A 25,348-nucleotide genomic window follows, 5' to 3' on the forward strand; every position below is an offset into this window, starting at 1 on the left:
TAGGCAACTCCCTGTCACACCTCATGCTCGCCCTCTCTGCTTCACTACAGGAGGGCAATGTGAATGCTGACTCCGTGGCCTTCTGTGATGCGTCACTGGAGGCGTTCGGCCTTATGTCCAGGGAAATTGGACGAATGATGTCCATCCTGGTCCAAACTCGTCGCCAAGTCTGGCTTTCACAGTCTAATTTGACTGAGGCGTCGAGGAGGACTCTCCGTAGCCTCCCAGTGGAGCCAGGAGAGATGTTCGGGTCAGCGGCACAGGAAGCACTGGAACGAACCATCCAGGCGGGGCAGACCAGGCAGCAGCTGGCAGGTCTTCGCCGTATGCCTCCGCCCACCAGGCCCAGGGGCCCCTCGGCTGCTCCCCGAGCCCGCTTTCCACCACCAGAGCACATCAGTAGCCGTCGTGAACCTCAGCAGTACACGCAGAGGCGGGGCCGTGACTTTCGGCCCTCCAATCGGCCTCGGGCCCCGGATCCTGTCCGTCCCCCCTTCAGGGCCCCTAGGGGCCGGCGGGGCGGACATTGAAGCCGCGGGGCCGGCTGTCGGATATTTTTTCCATCAGCAGCTCAGGTACTGGGCTGCTCATGCTTCAGACCCGTGGGTGGTTGCCACCTTAACCCACGGGTACAAGCTTCAATTCCGACGCCGGCCCCCAACATCCAGCCGGGTCAAAATTACCATCATAAACGACCCGGTGAAAGCCATAGCCTTAGACCAGGAGTTGGCTGCCCTCCTGGCCAAGGGCGCCATCGAGGCTGTAGACCCTCTGTCGCACCCCAGGGGGTTCTACTCGACATACTTCCTCGTGCCGAAAAAGACTGGCGGGTTTCGTCCAGTCTTGGACCTGAGGGAACTCAACAAGTTCATGAAGGTCATGCCCTTCCATATGTTGACCACGGCAGACGTTCTGCGAACTGTAGCCCGTGGAGAATGGTTCACATCCATAGACCTGAAAGACGCTTATTTTCATGTCCCCATTGCCCATCAACACCGGCAGTTTCTGCGCTTTGCCTATCGAGGCCACCACTGGCAGTTCAGGGTGCTGCCATTCGGGCTCTCTCTCTCCCCACGGGTGTTCACGAGATGTGTGGCAGCGGCGCTTGCACCTCTGCAGTCTCAGGGCATGAAGGTCCTTCCGTACCTAGACGACTGGCTGGTCTGCGCACCATCCCGAGCTCAAGTGGCCCAAGATACAGGGTGCCTCCTGTCCCACGTGTCCCACCTAGGACTCAAGGTAAATATGGAAAAGAGTTGTCTAGAACCATCTCAAACCACAACCTTCATTGGGTTAGCATTAAACACTGTTACTATGACAGCCTGTCCGTCCCCACACCGTGTGGACGACATCCTACGCCTTCTTCCCTTGTTCCAAAGGGGAAGACTGTTGCCCTATGTCACGTTTCTTCGGCTCTTGGGCAAACTGACATCCATTGCAGCTGTTGTTCCGCTGGGATTGCTGTCGCTGCGCCCCCTGCAGAGGTGGCTGAACGGCTTCCACTTGGACGCCAAGCGGCACAGACACAGAAAGGTCAGAGTGGCACAGCAGTGTCTCCTCGCCCTAGCCCCGTGGAGGGACGGGGCCTATATGGCAAGGGGGGTCCCTATGGGCTCCATCCCGTCCCGCAGGGAGACTGTCACCACAGATGCCTGCCCCGCAGGATGGGGTGCAGTGTGGCAGAGCAGGACGGCTCGCGGGCAGTGGTCTGGGGAAGACCGCGCCGGACACATCAATGTGCTGGAGCTACGAGCAGTGCACCTAGCTCTCAAGAACTTCCTGCCATACCTGAGAGGCAGGCACGTCCTCATTCGGTCAGACAACACCTCGACCGTCTATCATATAAACCATCAGGGTGGAACCAAGTCTGCACGGCTGCTGCAAGTGTCAAGGGACCTCCTGACATGGGCGGCCCCCCGCCTGATCAGCCTACGGGCAATATATCTACCGGGAGAGCAGAACCACTTGGCAGACTTCCTCTCCCGTCAAAAGCCTCCATCGGGGGAGTGGTGCCTCAACCCAGAGGTGGTGCATACAGTCTGGAGCCGCTTCGGCAGAGCAGAGGTGGACCTCTTCGCCTCAGAGGTGTCGACTCACTGCCCTCTATGGTTCTCCTTAGCGGAGACAACCAGCCCTCTGGGCCAGGATGCACTGGCTCATCCTTGGCCAGAGGGTCTTCTATATGCCTTCCCACCGCTTCCTCTGATTCAGCTAGTACTTCAGAGAGTTCTTCAGGAGGGGCACAGGATTCTGTTGGTGGCCCCCTTCTGGCCAGGGAGGACATGGTTCCCTTTGCTGCACAGACTCTGTCGCAGCGCTCCATGGCGCCTCCCCGACAGGAGAGATCTCCTGTCCCAACTGGAAGGTCAGATCTGGCATCCCAATCCCCAACGCCTCCAGCTGTGCGTTTGGCTGCTGGAGGGCCCGAACCACTACTCAGCAGCTGTGTAGACCCTGTCAGGCACACTATAATGAATGCAAGGGCGCCATCCACTCGTCTGCAGTACGACAACAGATGGAAGCTGTTTTACAACTGGTGTATGGGTCGGAGCGAGGACCCAGTACATTGTTCGGTGCCTACTGTCCTTGAGTTCCTGCAGTCCCTCCTGGACAAAGGCCGGGCTCCTGCTACTCTGAAGGTGTACGTAGCGGCAATATCGTGTCGACATGCCAGAGTCGACAATGGCACAGTGGGGAGCCACAGTCTGGTGTCCCTCTTCCTGAAGGGGGCTCAGAGGTTGCATCCTCCAAGAGCCCCGAGAATCCCAGCATGGGATCTTCCCCTGGTGCTGGATGCTCTATGCAGGCCTCCCTTTGAGCCCTTGGCACAGGCGGAGCTAAAGTGGGTGTCATGCAAGACTGCATTCCTCCTGGCCATTACCTCAGCAAAGCGGGTCAGTGAGCTGCACGCCCTGTCTGTCAGTGTCTCATGTCTGAGGTGGAACTCAGATGGCTCGGGGGTCACTCTGTGGCCAAACACAGCATTCCTCCCTAAGGTGCTGTCGCACTCACACCTCAACCAGCCAATACGGCTTGCACGATTTGACCCCCCACCAGGAGAGAGGGGGGACAAGCGGGAACTGCTGTGCCCAGTGCGGGCCCTAAGAGCCTATATTACAGCTACCATGTGCATTCGACAGTCAGAACAGCTCTTCCTCTGTTATGGTGGCCCTAACAAAGGTTGCGCTCTCTCCAAACAGCGTCTGTCCCACTGGATTGTGGACGCTATCAGCTATGCCTATGGGGCGAGTAACCGCCTCCTGCCATCCGGCGTGAGGGGCCATTCTACCAGGAGTGTCTCCACATCATGGGCTGCCCTGAGAGGGGTATCCCTGGGGGACATATGTGCTGCTGCCTCATGGGCGTCACCAGACACTTTCTCCAGGTTCTACCGGGTGAATGTTGCCACTCCCCATCCACTGGGCGTGGTCCTGGTGCCAGAAGCCTCTGATTCTACTCATTGAGGTGGGTACTCAGGATTCCTCGTGACTTTGCTGGTATAAGTCATTCAGTGCTTAAGCACCGCCTCTGGCGGTCAGCAGGGATGAAATAGAACGAAAGTTACGTATGTAACTACGGTTCTATGAATCCCGAATGACCGCCAGAGCGCTCTGTCACTCAGAATCCTCGTGTGCTCGCGAGAAGTTTCTGTAGGAAATGATCCCTGATGACACCGGAAGATATAACCTCGGTCCGGTCATCCAGGGGGTCACAGGTGACATTGTTGGTATACAATACTCGAACTGCGCATGCGCGAAGGGGAATATTCAGTGCTTAAGCACCGCCTCTGGCGGTCATTCGGGATTCATAGAACCGTAGTTACATACGTAACTTTCGTTTTGATTATGACTGGGCTTCATTCTCATTTATTCTTCTATGGAGGTAACAACACTATATTAGTCTGCAATTTATCCCTGGATCTGAATGAGAAGTTTCTGCTTTCAGTCCTCCATCCACCACCATCCCTCTCCTCCCCTAAAAAACATCTTCAATTGTCTAATTATTTGATTCCTAAATTTGGTACCTAGTAAAGTCACAAGACTCACACAGTCCCACGCTCAATGTACCGTAAATTCCGGACTATAAGGCGCACCGGTGTATAAGCCGCACCTGCAGAGTTGACTGTTTTTTACATATATAAGCCGCACCGGTCTATAAGCCGCGGGTGTTTTGATGTTTAATTACCATATGTAAGGCTTCGTGCACAGAGGGGATTGTCGGGAAAGAGATGGCTGTTTGGGGAAGCTCCCATTTATTAACATTTCAACAAAACAAAAGTCAGGTCACTAATCCCCAGACAAAATCACACATTGTGAGATGCTTAAAAATCACCATCGGCGGGAGCTTTACTCCAGATGCTGTGCAGCCAAGAACACAAGTGAAATTCGTTCTCTCGTGACCTGTGGTTCTCAACGTGATGGACGATTCACCTTTCTTGTTAACAGTCCTAGTGAGAGGCAGGTCGAACGTCAAAGGCACTTCATCCATATTTATGATCTGCTCCGGTCCGATGGAATATTCCTTGATCTTTCTTTGTGTGAATTCGCTGAAGTTTGTAATTTTCTCCTGGTAGTCGGGAGGGAGTTGCTGACACAGTCGTCCGCGCCCTGACGGACAGTCCCTTTCGTCTCGGGTTTGTGCATGATCCTTTGCTGCTGCTGCTGTTGTTGTTGTTCCTGTCTCGCTACTGTCTCAGACATGGCTTTCAGGCTCAATCGCCGCCATCGTCGTAACACAGCCAGTTCTCCATCTTTTGAAGCATGATGTTAGATTACAACGAGCTAGTTGTGTGGCTTAGCCTTCCAAAATGTTGCTGTTAGTTTTTTAGAATGTAATACATAGAATTGGGAATGTTACATTCAATTTCATTCAGACTGTCTTTCAGGCTCAATCGCTGCCTTTTTCCCCCCGGAGCGAGGGTGTTTTACCGTAGTGGCTGAGAGAGAGTAGTGGCACAGTGCTCCAATCAGGTCGCGAGGCACATTTTTTGCAACATCATCCAATCAGGGTCTCGCTCTCATAATGTCTGTCTTGCTCTCGTTCTGCCTCATACCAACATCCATAGATTTTGGAGGTTCCCGAGTGGCCGTTTGCTGGAAAAATCCATAGATAAGCCGCACCGTTATATAAGCCGCAGGGGCCAAAAAAGGCCAAAAAACGGGAAAAAAGCCGCGGCTTATAGTCCGGAATTTACGGTAGTCAAGCCTGTGTGTGTGTGTGTGTGTGTGTGTGTGTGTGTGTGTGTGTGTGTGTGTGTGTGAGTGTGTGAGTGTGTTCTTACATTGATGACTCCTGGGCAGTTGGGGCCTATGAGGCGGGTGGTGCCCTGGCGCAGCAGCTTGTGTTTGACTCGCACCATGTCCTGCTGGGGGATGCCCTCGGTGATGCACACCACCAGGGGCATCTCTGCGTCAATGGCCTCGATGATGGCTGCCGCCGCAAAGGGAGGCGGCACATAAATGACCGTGGCCTGTGCCCCGGTGCCCTCCCTCGCCTGGAGCAAAGAGTCAAGGCAGGGCACGTGTATTCAAATGGAAATTCTAAAGTTATGAAATAGTGCCACCTAATGTTTCTTTCTAAATAAAATCAGAGTTCTTCGAGGGTTATTACAGGTAGCTACAAATTTATCAGATATATTCAGTCAGTATTCAGTGTATCTATCTATCTATCTATCTATCTATATGTAAGGGATAATGTATATTGAGGCGGTGATTACGGGGGAAATAATGACCGACAGGTGGATTGAGCCCGACGCGCCAGCGGAGGGCTTAATCGTTCACCTGAAGGTCATTATTTCCCAGTAATCACCGCCTCAATATACATTATCCCGCTTAGAACACGGCCTACAACTAAATCATTCAATAATCTGACAAAAATAATTATTCAAATAGATTTTTTAATAGCGTTTTCAATGACAAAGCGGTTTCATTCGTAATTGGCACACAAGACACCACAGCTGCAACTGGTTGGCCTAATTAGTAGTGTCTTGCTGACAAAAAGCTCTTATCAACTGATTAATCCAGGTGTGGCAGAGCAGCGGTCGGTTGTCGAGAAATAATGACCGGTGAATATTGTTGATTGACCAATCAGAATCGAGTATTCAAGAGAGCCGTGTTCTAAATATAAATAACTCCACATGAGTTTCTTCAGGTATCAAAGAACTTCAAAGGAACAATATGGGGGGTGAACGTACCTCCTTGACAGAGTTGAAAACTGGCAGGCCGAGGTGCGTCTTGCCGCCCTTCCCTGGAGAAACACCTCCGACCAACTGGGAGCCATAGTCAAGAGACTGCTGACTGTGGAAGCTCCCCTAGAAACACAGGAGAGAGAGAGAGAGTGTGAGTGTGTGTGCTGGGTATCGCTCAAAATGTTTCGATATCGATACCGGTACCTTGACTTTTGTACCGATTCCTGAACGATACTTTACCCTCTCTCTGTAATAATAATAATAATAATTTCAGTTGAGAAACTAAGTCCAAAATTCCCCATTTCAACATTGTTATTTATTTAGAACATTATTTCGCAATCTCGTGCTCGTACGGTGCATTCAAGGACGTCAGAAAAGGTATCGAAATTTGGCACGTGAATCGATACTCTGTAGCATTGACGTAATCCGGTTGATACCATAAAAGTATTGAAGTTTGATAGCCAGCCCTGGTGTGTAATGGAGTGTGGCGCAGCATCAACCTTGAGATATCATTAAAGACAGTAGAGAGGAAGGAGGAGACATGCTGCCATCCATGAATCATTTGTGCAGAGTGATGTCTGCCAAAGAAGTGAGGCTGCCATAAACTGTGTCCCGTCATTTCTATGCAAATTATGATGCATCAAATTACAAAAGCTCAATGCAAAGGGCAAATATTGAAAAAAAGGTTTTTACACTCGCTAACGTAAGCTTAGTGGATCTCCTTGCGCAATCGTTCAAAAAAAATGGCAAAAAGTGGCTTTCTGGATATTCTCAAAGACATATCTCCCGGAAATGTCTTACAAACTGTTGATCCCACGTAGGCTATAAGGTGCCCGTCATGGTTGGTGTATTTTTTCCAGCCGACATTCAGGCGGCCCGTTTCTTCGCTTCAACCTAGCTGATGGAAACGGACCAAATTCACCCGTTACTTTTTGGGACATTTCAAAAGTTTGCTTAAAATGTGTTTAATGCTTGAGTGGAAATATAGCTCCTGACATGAGAAATACAAAATAATATCGTCAAAATGATAAGGCCTTATTATTTCAAATGTTGTTACTATCATGAGCTGTAACTCTGGAAAGTTGGGCAAAAATGAACTTTCCAGAGCTACTATGAGGAACAGGGTGGATTGTGCAGAGAAAGAACTCTACCAAGCAACATCAACATTGGTAAGTAGCAAATATGGCTAGACATAAAAAAAAATGCAAACTATCCCTTTAATACAAAAATACTGGTGTTGGTAATTTCAGCAGCAACTGTTGTTATTTGCTGTTCATAGTGTTTTGTTCTGTATTTTGGTACAAATTTGACCGTCATGGCCTATTTAAAACCAGAGTGAGCAAGGGAACGTTACGATAACACTAAGGGAATGCAACGTATTTTTGGAGGGTAAAACTGAACAAGTGAAATTGATGGAAAATCTTGGAAAATCTCTTTCAAGGTGTTTGGAAACGGATTTTCACTAAGGTAATGCTACCAGCGAGAGTTAATAATTACACAAGATGTGGAAACAACGTGCATGAAGCACTCAAAGGTCAAAGGTCATTACTACAAGTGCAAATGAACGACCCTAACGTAAGAATGATACCTGGCGCTGTTAAGAGGAATAAGAAAGTATGAATCAGCACCCCTCCCCCCCGCATTATAATATTCTATCATTTCTACGGAGTATTCCTTTGCCCTGCTAACTTTGCTCTTTTTGCCAGACATTATTCTTGCTAATGTTGGGATCATAAATTTGAAAAATGGTTTGCTTATCAAAGCCAGAAAGACAAGTCAATGTGCACTCGATAGCACTCGCTTCATTATTCATCCGTTTCTAATTACCCCGAGTGTTCATTAGAACTATATTTAACGAGCCTTTATTATGTTGATGAGAAGGGAGGAGATGAAAGATGAAATGTGCATAAGGATAGAGGAGGGGTGTAAATCTGTTCACTTTCTAGCTTGCTGAACACAGCTGCCAATACGTTTTATTCTTCCTGAGTGGACGTGCTTTCAAAGACAATCACCTGCAATCTTTCATGCTCTTGAAAAACAATCCGTGTGATTAATAATCATCCGCCGCACAAAGTTTTATAATGGACTAAAACCAAGACTAAAGTCAACAACACATTATGAATATATAGAGATAACTAACATTCCCATCCAAGGACGATTTCCAGCTGCCTGCTGAAACACTCAACTTTTCACTCAAATAAAATAAGCAAGAGTAGGGAAAACCTAGAAGTGTATATAGCTCTATAATAGCTGTATATGCAGTGTAGTCTACTCTTTGCTGAGGACAGTACTGGCTGCTCAGAAAGTCACTAGAAGTGGCCAAATGACGGCACATGAGAATGTGCATATGAGATATGCGGATGCAGATATTATCTTTTATATTATCTATTATTTTTACAACATTTTAAACAACAATTTTACAACTTTTTTTTACTCTGTGTGCGTTTGTGTGTGTGTGTGTGTGTGTGTGTGTGCGCGCACGGGGGGGGGACTGCAAGGAGTTGCAACACTTGGGGGGGGGGGGGGGGGGGGGTGATCAACTGCAAGGTGTTGGCTATATACTAGGTTTTACCTAGTATCGTTTTTACAGTGTAGAGTAGCATGATCAGCGTTAGCGCTGTGTGCATCTCTCGCAGGCTTCTCTCTCTCTTTTGTGTGCGTGACTGTGTGTGTGTGTGTGTGTGTGTGTGTGTAGCAGGCTGCAGGCTATTTTTAGCGGCGGCAATGGCTCGACAACAGCGCCCTGGCCGAAAGCCGACCACGTGTTTCGGCCGTCCAATAGTTGCATTTCATCAGTCAGTCAGTCACAGCCATTCGGGAACGTAGAGCTGGGCCCGCTAGTCGTGGACCAGCTAAAAGCTAAAATGGATTATTTGTGAAAATTAACAACTAAACTAAAAATAACCTGGAAGTACAGTCAAATGGAAACCAAATTTTGAAAGTAAAAACTTGTGGAAATCATTGAATAACGCTGCCTCTTTGGTCCTGTTCGTCACACAGACAGGGCATATACTGTATGAACTGTGCTGAGATGCACAGAGAAGCAACGGTCTGGGGTGTGGGTGCATTGCAAGTAGCGAGGAAATGTGCTGGTGTCACAACAAGAGCACACAATAAGCGGATGTGACTGTGTGAGTGGGGAGAAAGAATAAGACAAAACAAAGAAAACACGGTGTTGATGGTGTGAAACGTCAGAAGTTGTCTATACAAACCTGCTTCCCTGTGAAGCCCTGGCAGATGACCTTGGTGTTCTTGTCGATGTACAGGTTCTTCCTTGAAGCTGTATAGCAGTGCCTGACTCCAGTCTGCTGCACTGAAATGAAAAAAAAACACACACAGTGAGATTCTCTCTGCCTGACATTTCTCCAAATATCAATAAGCCACCAAAGTCACAAACAAAGGATGAAACCTTTCTATCTACTTGTTTACTGAGAAAGGGCAAATGTCTGGGGACACAGACTGCACTGTAAAACTAGAACGACCGCAACGCGGACTTATGCCTCCGCATTAGTTCATTCTGGAGTCCAAATCGCCATTTGAGGCAAATTGGAAGAGATTCCGTCAAGGCGCTCCTCTGATGTTGCGTTACAGAGCTTGGAAATTGGGTGTGTGAGAGGTCACAGTGAGCTTGAACTTTGACCACCAAAATGTAATCAGTTCATCCTTGAGTCCAAGTCGATGTTTGAGACAAGTTTGATTAAATTCCGTCAAGGCATTCCTGAGATATCGCGTTAACAAGCTTGAAAATGGCGTTCGAGAGCTCACCTTGACCTTTGACCTTTGACCACCAAAATGTAATCAGATCATCCTTGGGCCTAAGTGAATGTTTAAGGCGAATCTGATGAAATTTTGTCAAGTTGTTCCTCAGATATGGCGTTAACAAGCTTGAAAATGGCGTTCGAGAGGTCACAGTGACCTTGACCTTTGACCTTGGACCACCAAAATCTAATCAGATCATCCTTGGGCCTAAGTGAATGTTTAAGGCGAATCTGATGAAATTTTGTCAAGTTGTTCCTCAGATATCGCGTTAACAAGCTTGAAAATGGCGTTCGAGAGGTCACAGTGACCTTGACCTTTGACCTTGGACCACCAAAATCTAATCAGATCATCCTTGGGCCTAAGTGAATGTTTAAGGCGAATCTGATGAAATTTTGTCAAGTTGTTCCTCAGATATCGCGTTAACAAGCTTGAAAATGGCGTTCGAGAGGTCAGTGACCTTGACCTTTGACCTTGGACCACCAAAATCTAATCAGATCATCCTTGGGCCTAAGTGAATGTTTAAGGCGAATCTGATGAAATTTTGTCAAGTTGTTCCTCAGATATCGCGTTAACAAGCTTGAAAATGGCGTTCGAGAGGTCACAGTGACCTTGACCTTTGACCTTGGACCACCAAAATCTAATCAGATCATCCTTGGGCCTAAGTGAATGTTTAAGGCGAATCTGATGAAATTCCATCAAGGCGTTCCTCAGATATCGCGTTAACAAGCTTGAAAATGGCGTTCGAGAGGTCACAGTGACCTTGACCTTTGACCTTGGACCACCAAAATCTAATCAGATCATCCTTGGGCCTAAGTGAATGTTTAAGGCGAATCTGATGAAATTCCATCAAGGCGTTCCTCAGATATCGCGTTAACAAGCTTGAAAATGGCGTTCGAGAGGTCACAGTGACCTTGAACTTTGACCTTGGACCACCAAAATCTAATCAGATCATCCTTGGGCCTAAGTGAATGTTTAAGGCGAATCTGATGAAATTCCATCAAGGCGTTCCTCAGATATGGCGTTAACAAACATCCGTACGGACGGACGGACGGCCGGCCGTACGTACGTACGTACGGACGGACAACCCGGATCCATAATGCCTTCGGCCTGGCTTCGCCGGCGGAGGCATAAAAAACACACAGTAAAGGTAGTCAAGGTGTGCAGTTATCCGAAAACAATACATGGTTTTGGAGGTCAAGGGACCTCAACAAAAAGCTGATTATTAGTTTTCAATAATAATAAACTCATAATGTTCCTTTTTATACCACTAGAAATGTTGCACGCTCAATTCCTAGGCTCTCCCGCTGCCCAGCAGCTCGGCCGCTGCGTGGCCTCGCCTGCTCTATTGGTATGCGCAGCAGCGCACAATTGCACAACTTTGCATCACTGATGGCATCACAATTGTTCGACTGACCGTCATTGATGACATCATCGAGTGATTATCACTGATGTCATAGACAACATGATGACATCACAACTGCTCGAGTGACATCACAGATTATGTCAGACATTGTGACATAATCAGTGATGATGTCATAGACATTGTGACATCATCAGTGACATTATAATTAGTAAATTGCCAAAAGTTGAAAATCAGGACTGGGTTAGGGTTACCTTTCCTCAGAGAAAAGTATTCTTTAGACCTTGATCAGTGTTTTGGCAACAGTCCCTCTGCGTACTGAAGAACCATTTTAGCCTCTCTCCGACTTTCTACTGCAACTGCGACAATTATGTGCTTAGCTCTGTGTAGCTAATGTGCGCAATAGAAATAAATAGGATTTTAGATTTTGCCGTTAAAACAGCTGGCTACTGGCTAGTGGCCGCTGGAGCTGGCATGGTGTCAAGTTCAACCACAGTCAGTTGGCACATCAGTAGCATGTAACACTTCTGAGACCAGTGAGTCTAATCAAACCATCTAAAAGTGACTGTAGACGACACTAGTTTAATAGTGAGAAATTACCCGGGTTGTGCAGATTTTTTCACCCCCTCTTCAGGCTTATTTTGGGATGACCGTGGTCTTGCATCTTATGTTAACTGGCATTAATGTGTAGCAAAATGTGTAGTTTATCATTCACTAGAGTGTGTGTGTGGTGTGTATGTGTGTGTGTGTGTGTGTTGTTGTTGTTTTGCTTGTTTTACAGACATATGAACTTGTAGAACAGCATTTGAGTTGGGACAATGTTTAAAGGGAGAACCCAGCAGTAGCCTACTCGTCTCGGTGTCTGAACTTTGGTCTCCAAGACAGTATGTGTAAAGTTCACATGCCTTGTTCAGCTCAATATCCTAAGAAAGTTGCTGACAGTTTTTAAACTCTTCTCTTTTGATACAAACCACTGACGCCAATGGATCGGTCACTGACTGCCCTAGCACCATTTGTTCCCTCGCCCATCGCCAATGGCTCTGGGACTTGGTCACACAAAGTTACCATCCGTGGTGGTCTGAGGTACCAAGTGGGTAAAACGGTTCCTTACCCGTTTCCAACGTCGTATCGCAGATCTGAAGACCTTATATTCCTCTTATAAGGCAGGAGTATGTCCGGAGGGGTTAAAATGATAGTCCTGCGTGAACAACCGCTTAAATGCAGTCTTTTTTGACAGCCTGTGCTAAATTTACACGGCAGAGTGTGTTTGATATTACTATCACGGTGCACCGCTTGCACGGGGCGAGCAAACAACTTTGCAGTCACACGGATAAGGCGGCACAGGGAACAATTCCAGCGCACCTGCGAAGCAAAACATGCCATTAAATACGCAAACTCCCAAGGATCCTGTCGGCAATGGGGGGCGCCTCTCCTCTCCTAAATTTGGCACAGGCTGTCGAAAAAGACTGACTTTTAAACGGTTGTTTCACGCAGGAATATCATTTTAATACCTCCGGACATACTACTGCTTTCTTTAAGAGGAATATAAGGTCTTCAGATCTGCGATACGACGTCGGAAACGGGTAAGGAACCGTTTTACCCGCTTGGTACCTCACACCACAGATGCTAACTTTATGTGACCAAGTGCCAGAGCCATTGGCAATGGGCGGGGGAACAAATGGGGCTAGGACTGCTCTGGCTTGCAAATACCTTGTCAAAACAGCACCATGTAAACCAATGTAGCCAAGCTGTCAAATCTCATCACCAAGCAGCATGCAGCTGCTCCCTATAACGCTAAATGAAGACTCCTGACTAGTTAAACTATATTGTTAATATATTTCTCTATCATATGATTGTTCAATGTGTTATCATTACTACTGTGATTTGCTACTGTTGTGTCAGCTAGAATTAGCCAGACATATTTTCTGTGAAGCCCTCTGGGACATGCTTGTGAATTAGGGCTATACAAATAAACTTGACTTGACTTGACTTAAACATTGCTCAGACAAAACAACTAAAACGTTCGCACGAATAGTACAAAAATAATGGATATAGCTACTGCATAGCTACTACACAAGTCCAAAGGGCATAGGAGGTCAAAGTTCAACATTTGCTCTGGCCTTGGGCTATGCTAAAGTTAGATTACTGTCCAACGTTAATGTGAAGCTAGCTAGCTGGCTAACTTTAGCCGGGTTCCACCAGCAAAGAATGTTGGCAGGACACCTAGCATGCTAACTAGCTAACTGACAGATAGACACAGCAAGGATTGCAGACCATGGAGAGACTTTGTGGCCTATTAGAGAGCTCGTCCATTGTGCACAACCATGCCCATGAATGCGTTTCTGTGGCTGAAACTATACTGCCAGAATAAAAATTACGAATAATTGCAGGAATTTGTTAAAATACTTACAAAGCAGCCTGGCAAACAACCTGCTATGAGACATCTTCGGTCATTCACCAATGACACTGGAGGCTGTGGACCTGATACACAGCTGTTAGCTGACTACAAATATCCCGGTGTTCAAAACAAGTCACACACATGTTAACGTTTCTAAATAAGCTCAGAAAATGAATTTGTTTAATCGACATTGACTGTTATTCGATTTCTCCCCACAAGCTGTAAATGTAGTGCACAATACATTCAATTACACTAAAATTATTTCAGGCGAAATACAAAGACCGACTTGGTTCACAATGGATTCTGGGTAGTGAAGTTCTCTACACAATTATAGTGAAATGAACCATCTCGGGTGAAATTGAAGGTTGTCAACACCAGAGGGCGTATGAACCACATGGATAGAAGTTAAAGGGCATACAATTCAATAATATATTTATTTGCATAATCGTATCCCGACCCCCTTGCTCAAATCCAAAGTTTCACTCAAATGGATATTTAGTAGCTTGTAAATTTCTGATATTTGTTTGCATTTTGAAATCTGTTGCATCCACAATATTGATCTGTGAATATCATTTTTGCTCTTGTTTATCTAAAGATGCAATGTGAGGATTTAGTCCACACATTACTCTGCCCCGTAATTAGTAGTGATGATTATGCTTATGCTTGAAATTGCCAGACCTACATCTGTGTGTGTGTGTGTGTGTGTGTGTGTGTGTGTGTGTGTGTGTGTGTGTGTGTGTGTGTGTGTGTGTGTGTGTGTGTGTGTGTGTGTGTTGCTTGCTTACCTGTCACATGGTCTGACTGCCCGTACATCCCAGACGATATTTCGTTTCAATTTAGCATCTCTTCAATATGTATGGCTTTCCATAGGTCGGCGCAGTATTGAAAACTGTGCCATAATAAGCCTAAACAAGATAACCCACAATAATGCCTTCAAAACAGCTACACTTTCGTAATTATGAGTACGCACAGTCACCAAGTCATCGTGTCCATTTCGTTTTTATTAGTTATTTACCCCAACTTTCGCACATGAAGGAACACATAAAGCAGAAGAAGAAGCCCAACTTCTTTTCATCCATAATTTCCACAGAGTTTCCTAACATATGAACTGAATTCGAGTTGTCCAATCAGATGACACCAACTCCTCTACCGTCGATTGGTTAAATTCTACAGCGTCACACGCAGCAGTTGCGTCTATTCACCAAAACGTTTACGCGTCTTTTCTTTCGTTTCACAGACCGCTTTTACGGACCAGTGACGAGCTGCGCCGTAAAATGAACGCAATGACGTAAACGAACCTCAGGAACTAAACTCAAATAAAAAAAAACTGCCCATAGATCCATTCAAGATGGTGTTAGAAACTATTTCAAGGATCATAAAAGTCCAGCTTCCAGCCTACCTCAAGAAGCTTCCCCTCCCGGAGACCATCGGTGGATTTGCAAGGTTAACAGGTAATGAACTGCTCCTTGTATGTTGCTCTGGTGACAGCCAGCAGTGTGCCCGTGCATTCACTGCTTCGATCAAGCACGCATTCACCTCATAGCACTTCGCCGAGTAGGCTATCTGTTGTTGTTGTTGTTGTTGTTGTTGTTGTTGTTGTTGTTGTTGTTGTTGTTTTCTCGACTCCTACAAAGTCTTTATGCTGCAAGTGAAAAGTGAAGAAAACACTTGCACGCAGATCACTGTGTGTGTAGTGTTTGTGGTTGTTTCACGTTGTACTAACTTAGGTTGCAATGCCCAATTCATGATCTTAAAATGTCATGAACAGAAGAAAGTCCCCACATGAGATTTACCAGCAATGGAGCAATGGGAACCTGTGCGTCATTGCACAAACCAGTCGGTCGGTTAGTCAGCAGTAGTTTGTGCTTTGTTTGTATCTCATACAACCTTCCTTCTGCTCTGTAAGTTAGTATCCACTGGAGGGGGTCAAGCACAATATGTAGCTAGCCCAGTGTTAGGCTATATCATTAGGCTACATCAGGTGATGCATAGGCATGGCAATAAGAGGTAGCCTATGTAAATAACAGACAAAGTAAGTTGTCCAAAGCCTTCAAATAATTTAGACTGCCTCTACATTAAAGATAGATAGATAGAGTACTTTATTCATCCCCGTAGGGAAATTCTGGCGTTACAGCAGCAGTAGCATCAATGACATCAACAACTAATTAAACAATAAAAAGTTACACAAATTCCCGTAGGTAAGGTGCAGAGCAAAAACAGCAGTATCAACATATTGCTAGAAAGAAGCAAGAAACAATACAATACGTAAATATGCAAACTACAATATAGGCTATACAACTTTACTTCCACCGCCGTTACATCTTTCGTTTCCCGGAAACTGTAAGTATATTAAATAATACTATTATTTCTATGACTAAAGCTGTACACGGTTTGATTATTTATATTATAATTGCAATGACTATGCCGTACCCTGTATGGCGTATTGTGTTACATGGTAATATAGCTATGACTATGCATTGTGAGTGTGCAAAGTGCAATGTGTGCATGAGTGTGCACTGTGCATGTGCAGTATGGATTCAACATTCAGGAGGGTCATTATAGGAGGGGGGGGGGGGGGAGGGAGGGGTAGGGAGAGGAGGGCCCTCCTCTCTCGGCATGTCCAGGAGTTATTGTATATTGTTATTGCGGAGGGCACGAAAGACCTCCTGTAACGGTCCTTGCTGCAGGGGAGCTGACGGAGCCTCTGACTGAAACCGCTCCGTTGTCCAGCCAGCAGGTCGTAAAGGGGGTGTGTCCTGTCATCCATGATTTTGAGTATTTTTTGTAGCATCCTTCCCTCCACAACCACCTCCAGGGGCTCCAGAGAGTGGTCCCCAGCACAGAGCCTGCTCTCCTAAAAAGTTTGTTCAGTTTGTTAAGAGTCGCCGGCTCTGATGCAGTTGCCCCAGCAGGTGGCTGCGAAGAGAATTGCACTTGCTACCACAGACTGGTAAAAGATATGCAACATCTTGCTGCATACGTTGAAGGATCTGAGCCTCCTCAGGAAATAGAGTCTACTCTGCCCCTTCTTGTAGACAGCCTCGGTATTGCATCTCCAGTCCAGTTTTTTGTCCAGGTGAACGCCCAGGTATTTGTAGCTGTCCACACTCACCACCTCCTCACCCCCGATGGAAATAGGGTTCGGCTCCGTGCTGGTCCTCCTGAAGTCCACAACCATCTCCCTGGTTTTGGACACGTTAAGGAGGAGGTGGTTTTCTCCGCACCAGTCCACAAAGCGGCCCACCAGTTCCCTGTACTCTGCCTCCTCTCCATCCCTGACACACCCCACAACTACAGAGTCATCTGAATATTTCTGCAGATGACAGGATACTGAGTTGTATTGGATTAACCTCTCTTGGACTACACAATGCACTGTTTAGGCTATAACACCTGCTAAACTGATGCTGCAAAAGATGATTGAAGATCTATATAATTTTTTAAAAGGAGATGAAGCAAAGTAGCCCATGTAAAATACTTTGTCTGAAGAAGAAGGCACTGTGTCGAAACATGAGTATTAATCTGTGCACCTAATCAAGGCTTTGTCAGGTGCAACGTGTGCCCCAGAACAGAGGATCTCAAATGTTTTTCAGCCAAGGACCCCTTACAAGATAGAAAATATACCGGGGACCCCCTCATTCTGATTTGTGATTTTGGGCTAAGCTTAATTGTTTCCACGGTAACGTGCTTGACTTTTAATTTGATAGGTTTGTTATTAGAATGTAATCCATGAACCATTTTAGATTTAAAGCATAAACTATTTTCGTTGAACTATGAAGATTTTGCACGCAAAAAGATATATTTTTTTTTTATTACATTACATTTACATTACGCCATTTAGCAGACGCTTTTGTTTTGTCCAAAGCGACTTACAATATCACAATTTGTCAACAGAAAACCACTATGCAACACAATCAATGACAGCCAAGATATTTTGATAGACTAGCACCATGTAGGAAGTAGTTTGAGAAGGAATTAAGTAACATGTAGCATTTATTTTTATTTTCTTATTATTATTATTATTTTTTTACCTGAAAACTTTTCGCGGACCCCCTGGCAAAGTGCCACGGACCCCTGGGGGTCCACGGACCCCCATTTGAGAACCACTGCCCCAGACAGTACTCCTCTATCTGATGTTGCTTTGATCCTGATCTGTGGTCACCGGCTCTCATCTCCAAAACTGGTTTTAGCATGTCAACTCTCTCTCAAGTATGTAAATATGACTTCTGACAGTTGTGTAACTATTCACGTAGAGCTGCAATGCTTAGTCGAATTAACCACCCAACTATTTTTTTATAGGCCAATCGATTAATCGTTTAGACAATTTTTTTTACAGAAAAAAACTAGAATTCTCTCATTCCAGCTTTTTAAATGAAATGTGAATATTTTCTGGTTTCATTAGTTTTATATGACAGTAAACTGATTATCTTTGGGTTGTGCATTGTTGCATTGTTGTCAGAACAAAAGAACATTTCAGGATGTCATCTTGGGCTTTGGGGGGAAAAGGGATCGTCATTTTTCACCGTTTTGTGACATTTTGTACACCAAATGACTAACCGACGATTAAGTCGAGAAAATAATCAACAGATGAATCAATAGTGGAAATAATTGTTAGTTACAGCCCTAAAGGATAGAGGATAGTGCGAGCAAGTGTCTTAAAGCTGAGGAGAACCACTTCAACTTGACCTTTAGGCGAACACACACCTGTGGAAAGTGTCAGATTTACCCTAAAAATAGCCTAAAAAACTCATGCTGAGCTAGGCCTGCATTGCTGAAATGCTCCTGTGACAAAATGACATGGTGGACGTGGACCCCGTTATGATGAACGCTTCCTCAGTGATGATCCGGCCTGAAGAGAGAGCTTAAAAACGTTAACCCCCAAATAGATACGTAATCGATCAGGCACCCCCATTTGGTATGACTCTGTCTAATGGACCCCCGGAGGACCCCCAACACACGATTTAGCCCAGAGTTCCATAACCACCTCTAAATGTAGATGGGGAGACGACAGGAGAGAGTGAACGCTATGACCAGTAGGCTATCCTTGGGCTCTAGTCATTGAAATCACACAGTTACTCATTTTTGCTGGGGACTCCCCAGGCTGAGCTGACGTTCCAGTATGACTGAGTAGCTGCCAATCCCAGACTCACAACGCTGAAGCATATCTCTCGCTTTAGAAGTGGCCCGGAGTGAAAGCATTCCTTAAAATAGGGCCTCGTCGTCGCTTCAGTGTTGTCTATCATAAATGAGACGAGTGAAATGAAAATGCCCAGCAGCGGTTTTAAAGACTCGCTGTAGCTGGAGAGATAAAAGCTTCATTAAGTTCTCTGTTACCTTTTGAAAGTGAATATAAATCCTTAATGAGATTAGCAGAGGCCTCATTAGGCGTCACAACCCTTTGAATTAAAGTGTTTTAATTGCCATAAGAATATGATCAAGGGTTCAGACAGCCAGTCTAATTCAGAGCTCATGGTAACATTTTATAAGCATGGGTCTCTCTCTTCTCTCCACCAATAATGTAGGATGGGTTTTTTCCCCTAAGCACTTTTCTGGGCACAGTGTGGAGTTCCCCCTGGTTTGCCGGCCTGTTCGTGTCAGATAGGACTTGAACTCACTGACCCACCAGCAGCACTCCGCTGCTTTCATGTCATAATAATAGGCGCGCAGATCAACTGCAATGCTGACTCAGCAGACTGTTATTAATTTGGTTAGCCCACTGACGCCTCGCTGAGTCTGAGAGGGAAGCAGAACCAGGGATGTAGTGGAGATTAAAAGCGCCTAAACTCTGTTTCTTACATATTTACTGTCTTTACAGAATAGAGTTTACCCACCGTTCCAGGCAGACATACAGCAAATGTTTAGCATAAAAACAACATAGTAATCAGTGTAAAACTGATGTATACAGTACGAGGATGTGGCCTTATATATATATATATATATATATATATATATATATATATATATATATATATATATAATTCGATTTTTGTTCATATTGGTGGTTGCCCTTAGGCCAGGGTGATCAGATCACTGACTGGAGGCCGTAGTTAACCCTCCATTAGTCTCTCCCCAGACTCAAATATTACATTGAATCGCTGCACTCCGCATACTACATAAATGAGTCTGTGCCACTTCACAGCCACTGCTGGTTTTCGAAGGCGGGTTGAAATTGAATGAGTGACAGGTCGTAGCACCGATGAGATAGCGGTTCGTAAAATGGGCTCCGCCTCCCGTGTTGTCTGATCGCAAAGTCGTTACTGATTGGGGAGGACTGAAGCCATCCCTGGCATATGACTGGCCAAGCGAACGGTTCCTTCCCATAACCAGCCGGCTGAGGGAAAGTGTCCCAGACCCAGAGAGAGCTCTGCAGCATGCAGTAACGTAGTGTATCAGCGTAAGAACTCTCATGGGTCTGGCGTCGAGACTAACCCTCCATTGGCTACCACTTCAGCACTTTATAGAAGACATCATGTGGAGGGAATCTGTAGCTGTATAGCTTGGGGTGTATCACGCCATGCCACAAACTGCTCTGGCAAACCACAGGGCTGGAGCAGTAAGCAAACACAAACACAGGCTATTTGAGGGTGTTAACAAACGGCAACAATAGATATGTTGCTTATAGGAGTGAACTTTTCAGGAATGTACATGTCGGCCTGCATGAAGTGCAACAAAATCATACAACAATATAGGGCAATATTTTTTCAGCAATACTATACGAGGGATCAGCCGAGCAGCATTTTGGTAAACAAACCGTGTCACTGGGGGAAAACGACAATGGGACCCGATGGAGCCAGCCTTGAGTCTCTCACTCTAGCCCCGGCTATGTTGTTTACATTTTAAAAACGGCGACAGTTCACACAACTTTAACACGGCATGCATATATTATACATCAAACTCTTGAGCTACTTCTGCTCTCACTCAGAATGTCAAAATAGAAGCGATGTGATGTATAGTTTTTGTGATATTAACGTTTGTTTGGCACAACTGCTGCGGGGATCCACATTTCTGGGGGATTGTGATGTCACGCTGATTCGTCCTACAGAATATATACATTTTGTGATTTATCGCTGTATCGACTTTTTTTGCACAGTCGTATGTTCAGTGACACAATAATGAATACTTGTGCACTTTATTTCTTTTTAATTTGTTTCCCCAGTGTGTTCAGTGTGCAACTGTGTAAATTTGCAAATACCGTTCTAATAAATTGGAATGAAAATTTTGAATGAAATAGTTTTGGCTCAATTTGTCCATTGAGCTATCAATATATTGTGATGTACATATTACACTACCTGGGATGTACACAGCAAGTTGTATTTTCTTTTGTTTGTTCAGTTATTTTTTTTACATTTTCAGAAAATTATGACTTGCAATGCATCGGAATACAATTGTATCGTGACCCATGTATCATGATACGTATCGTATCGTGAGGTCCTTACCAATACCCAGTCCTATGCATGATATACTGCACATTTTGACTTGATACTACCATTATAAATTCCAAGAAAAAATTATGCAATAGTTCAAACATGATCATTGTAAATCTCTTCTCCCTGGTAATTATGGGTGTATGTGTTTTTTGTGCGTGTGATTATGGGTGTATGTGTGTGTGTGTGTGTGTGTGTGTGTGTGTGTGTGTGTGTGTGTGTGTGTGTGTGTGTGTGTGTGTGTGTGTGTGTGTGTGTGTGCATGTGTTTATGTGTGTGTGTGTGTGTGTGTGTGTGTGTGTGTGTGTGTGTGTGTGTGTGTGTGTGTGTGTGTGATTGATTCGTAGTGTCAGAGTGGCTCCGGTTGCTGCCTCTCTTGGGCATCCTGGCGTTGCTGGGCTATCTGACCATCCGCCCCTTCCTGCCCAAGAAGAAGAAGCAGAGGGACAGCCTCATCAACCTGAAGATCCAGAAAGAGAACCCCAAAGTGGTTAACGAGATCGACATCGAGGACCTGAACAGCGCTAATGTGTGCTACTGTCGCTGCTGGCGCTCCAAAACCGTGAGTTCAGACGGGTTTTCAGTTCAGCCGGATTTTAGAGTGAGGGAAAGAGATAAGATGATTACGGTACTGCTCGCTGACCTAAATACATGTGGAATGGGATTTGACCTTTTCTATGAAATGTGTTCATCCAAACGGGACACAGCGAGACAGCCTAGCTTTGTTTACTTTTTTATTGACATTGAATGAGGGAACAGAGTTATGATTTTCAGAATACAGTCGACTTTTTAAGCCAATCTACCAGACAATAGGCTACATGCACAACTTTTTTACTTCCTGAAATTACAGCTTCTTTATTTCCTGTCCTACACTATTGGATGAACTGATTAATCAGGTGTGCCTGATCATTGTTGTGACTGCAGCACACCTGACATTAATCAGTTCATCCAATAGTGATGACAGGAAATGAAGAAGCTGTACTAATTTCAGGAAGTAGTGGAGTTGTGCATGTAGCCCATTGCATATTTTACCAGCATTTGGCTGGTGGCTGACGGTAATATTGGACCCTGCTATTGATTAATATGGAATCTATGCGATCTAGTATACTTCAGGATAAGGGAGAGCCTGATGTTTTAGCTGTTCCTGTCTTTACCGATCAGCTAATGGAGTTGTTTCCTGTCTTTACTGATCAGCTAATATGAAGTTGTGTTTCCTGTCTTTACTGATCAGCTAATATGAAGTTGTGTTTCCTGTCTTTACTGATCAGCTAATATGAAGTTGTGTTTCCTGTCTTTACTGATCAGCTAATATGAAGTTGTGTTTGCTGTCTTTACTGATCAGCTAATATGAAGTTGTGTTTCCTGTCTTTACTGATCAGCTAATATGAAGTTGTGTTTCCTGTCTTTACTGATCAGCTAATATGAAGTTGTGTTTCCTGTCTTTACTGATCAGCTAATATGAAGTTGTGTTTCCTGTCTTTACTGATCAGCTAATATGAAGTTGTGTTTCCTGTCTTTACTGATCAGCTAATATGAAGTTGTGTTTCCTGTCTTTACTGATCAGCTAATATGAAGTTGTGTTTCCTGTCTTTACTGATCAGCTAATATGAAGTTGTGTTTCCTGTCTTTACTGATCAGCTAATATGAAGTTGTGTTTCCTGTCTTTACTGATCAGCTAATATGAAGTTGTGTTTCCTGTCTTTGCTGATCAGCTAATATGAAGTTGTGTTTCCTGTCTTTGCTGATCAGCTAATATGAAGTTGTGTTTCCTGTCTTTGCTGATCAGCTAATATGAAGTTGTGTTTCCTGTCTTTGCTGATCAGCTAATATGAAGTTGTGTTTCCTGTCTTTGCTGATCAGCTAATATGAAGTTGTGTTTCCTGTCTTTGCTGATCAGCTAATATGAAGTTGTGTTTCCTGTCTTTGCTGATCAGCTAATATGAAGTTGTGTTTCCTGTCTTTACTGATCCGCTAATATGAAGTTGTGTTTCCTGTCTTTACTGATCAGCTAATATGAAGTTGTGTTTCCTGTCTTTACTGATCAGCTAATATGAAGTTGTGTTTCCTGTCTTTACTGATCAGCTAATATGAAGTTGTGTTTCCTGTCTTTACTGATCAGCTAATATGAAGTTGTGTTTCCTGTCTTTACTGATCAGCTAATATGAAGTTGTGTTTCCTGTCTTTACTGATCAGCTAATGAAGTTGTTTCCTGTCTTTACTGAGCAGCTAATATGAAGTTGTGTTTCCCGTCCTTACTGATCATATGAAGTTGCGTTTCCTGTCTTTACTGATCAGCTAATATGAAGTTGTGTGTGTTTCCTGTCCTTACTGATCAGCTAATATGAACTTGTGTTTCCTGTTTTAGTTTCCTGTATGTGACAAGTCACACATAAAACACAACGAGCTGACTGGAGACAACGTGGGTCCGCTCATACTCAAGAAGAAGATACTATAATCCACCATTAGCCACTGATGGGACTTTCCTCTCACCTCCTCTATCTTTAGTCTTCATTTTCTTATCAGAGTTTGTATTTTGTCTCTAATTTCTAGAAAAGCTTTGGTTCCTGTTCATATGTTGTTGCTTTTTTGTTCCTTAAAATGTAGGCTTGCAGAGTCTTTCTTTGAAGTGGTCCTAATTTGGTCGATCCACTTTTATAAAATCAGATTTCAACACTCATATATATATTTTTAGGTTCTTAAAGTTAGTGTGCAGTGAGTGACCATTGTTTTATTTTTCAATATCCTTTCAGTTCATTGTTCCCATCTCTGTCTGCAGTAGTTAACTAAATGATGAACAGACATTTTCTCTTCTGGCTACATAACTCTTTGTGTTGCTGTAAATTTCATTTTATGAGTGGCTGATACACTGTAAGTCGCAGTCTTTTTGGAATCGATAACCAGTTCCAGACCGTTGGGACCAGTTTGAGGATAAAACTTGAATCATAATTGCAATGACTTTATAGTGATCTGCAGTGATACCATATAACTTTAATAATCTGAACCTGTCAGGAAAGGGGGCCATTTTCACCACTTAGATGTTCGGTTGAATTAATTGTATTAAAAACCAGGTCAGCTGGCAATCAAAATGTGACATATAGCTCATTCACAGTCTGCTTTAGAATTCAAAATACATCGACTTGCAGGTACCAAAAAGGAAATTGCAACCATTGTGCACATTTAATATAATTTATTTTTTGCATCTGCACGTTTCATTCATTATGGCCATTTGGTAAAACAGTTTGTATGTCTGAGTTTTGGATAGTTCCTATGTATTATTTGTTATTATTGTGTATTTCACCAACAGCTAGCCTCATCTAGCCTTCTTGCTGTTGCTTCATATTGTCTCTCTGCGTGCCAAATGTTAACATGCTATCCACACACTTGCAGGATGTGAAATATTCTCTTAAGTTATTGTGTGTATGGGAAACTACTTAACGTTCTTCAATTGTATTTCGTTCATAGCCTTAAAACCACCAGAATTTGTGTTTTACATTGTTTTTGTTCATGTATTCAACTCTATTGCCTTAAACCATTTCAAACTGTACACACTGTGCAGCAGAATCCTCCACTTATTACTAGAGACAGTTTGAACCCCAGTGCCCATGGAGATTTCACATCGTAACTTCTACAGCAAAACATGTCCGAATTATGTCTGTATTCTTTTGGTAGCTTCTGTTCAGAATGGCTGTAGTTCCTACTATAAATCTTTAATAATTCATCAGCAATAGACAAACAGCTCATGTTGTCAGTTACATCTAGCGATGTTATTTTCATCATTATGTACTCGTGAATTTTTGTAAAATAGATAATGGCTTGAATTTGTCCGCCCCCTCCTGATTTACTGTATATGTAACACAACTGAAGTGTCTGAGCAGGTGAATTGCAGCTCCGTGTCGATATGATAGTCGTGACTGAGCAACTCTTTATGTAACCATGGGATAATAGTTCAAATGAATGACTAGATAATCACTTTTTAAATTGGCAATTATTACGGTACTTATTCTTTTCAAAGTAAATCAAAATTGCATTCACAATCGCATTTCTACAGGTGTGCATTATTTTAAAAGACAAGCTGCTACCCAACACAAGCCCAAACCAAAGGAAAAGTGTAAAAGCTTCCTCATTAGGTAAATTGAACAGAATAAGCAAAGGCATGTAACCCAACAGGTATCCAGTGAGTGAGTGTGGTATGTCCCAGTACTCCAGTGAGTACAAAGTGATGT

General features: G+C 44.4%; 2 protein-coding genes across 2 annotated transcripts in view; one reads left to right on the forward strand and one right to left on the reverse strand.

The window, feature by feature from the left end:
* Positions 1 to 14,544, reverse strand: part of suclg1 (succinate-CoA ligase GDP/ADP-forming subunit alph) — a 36,117-nt gene extending 21,573 nt beyond the window's left edge. Inside the window, exons 1-5 of the mRNA XM_083634909.1 lie at positions 14,490 to 14,544; positions 13,717 to 13,787; positions 9,400 to 9,500; positions 6,194 to 6,310; positions 5,282 to 5,494 (exon numbers count right to left, since the gene is read on the reverse strand). Of these exons, the coding sequence (XP_083491035.1) occupies positions 5,282 to 5,494; positions 6,194 to 6,310; positions 9,400 to 9,500; positions 13,717 to 13,750 (465 nt within the window). The 5' untranslated portion in view covers positions 13,751 to 13,787; positions 14,490 to 14,544. The remainder of the gene's footprint in view (positions 1 to 5,281; positions 5,495 to 6,193; positions 6,311 to 9,399; positions 9,501 to 13,716; positions 13,788 to 14,489) is intronic.
* Positions 14,545 to 15,040: 496 nt separating this feature from the next.
* Positions 15,041 to 25,082, forward strand: cisd2 (CDGSH iron sulfur domain 2). The gene is made up of 3 exons (XM_083634710.1): positions 15,041 to 15,155; positions 21,473 to 21,687; positions 23,491 to 25,082. Exons 1-3 carry the CDS (start codon positions 15,053 to 15,055, stop codon positions 23,578 to 23,580), a joined length of 408 nt encoding a protein of 135 aa, XP_083490836.1. The 5' UTR covers positions 15,041 to 15,052; the 3' UTR covers positions 23,581 to 25,082.
* The last annotated feature ends 266 nt before the right edge of the window (positions 25,083 to 25,348 follow it).

The sequence above is a fragment of the Poromitra crassiceps genome (genome assembly GCF_964638095.1).
Source record: "Poromitra crassiceps genome assembly, chromosome: 4".
Classification (NCBI taxonomy): domain Eukaryota; kingdom Metazoa; phylum Chordata; class Actinopteri; order Beryciformes; family Melamphaidae; genus Poromitra; species Poromitra crassiceps.

What these genes read in the sequence shown, in the direction of transcription:
- cisd2 (XM_083634710.1), top strand. Translation starts at nt 15,053, where the DNA reads ATGGTGTTAGAAACTATTTCAAGGATCATAAAAGTCCAGCTTCCAGCC. An exon ending in TGGATTTGCAAGGTTAACAG is followed by an intron (nt 15,156 to 21,472) that starts GTAATGAACTGC and finishes ATTGATTCGTAG; the next exon opens with TGTCAGAGTGGCTCCGGTTG. An exon ending in GCTGCTGGCGCTCCAAAACC is followed by an intron (nt 21,688 to 23,490) that starts GTGAGTTCAGAC and finishes TTCCTGTTTTAG; the next exon opens with TTTCCTGTATGTGACAAGTC.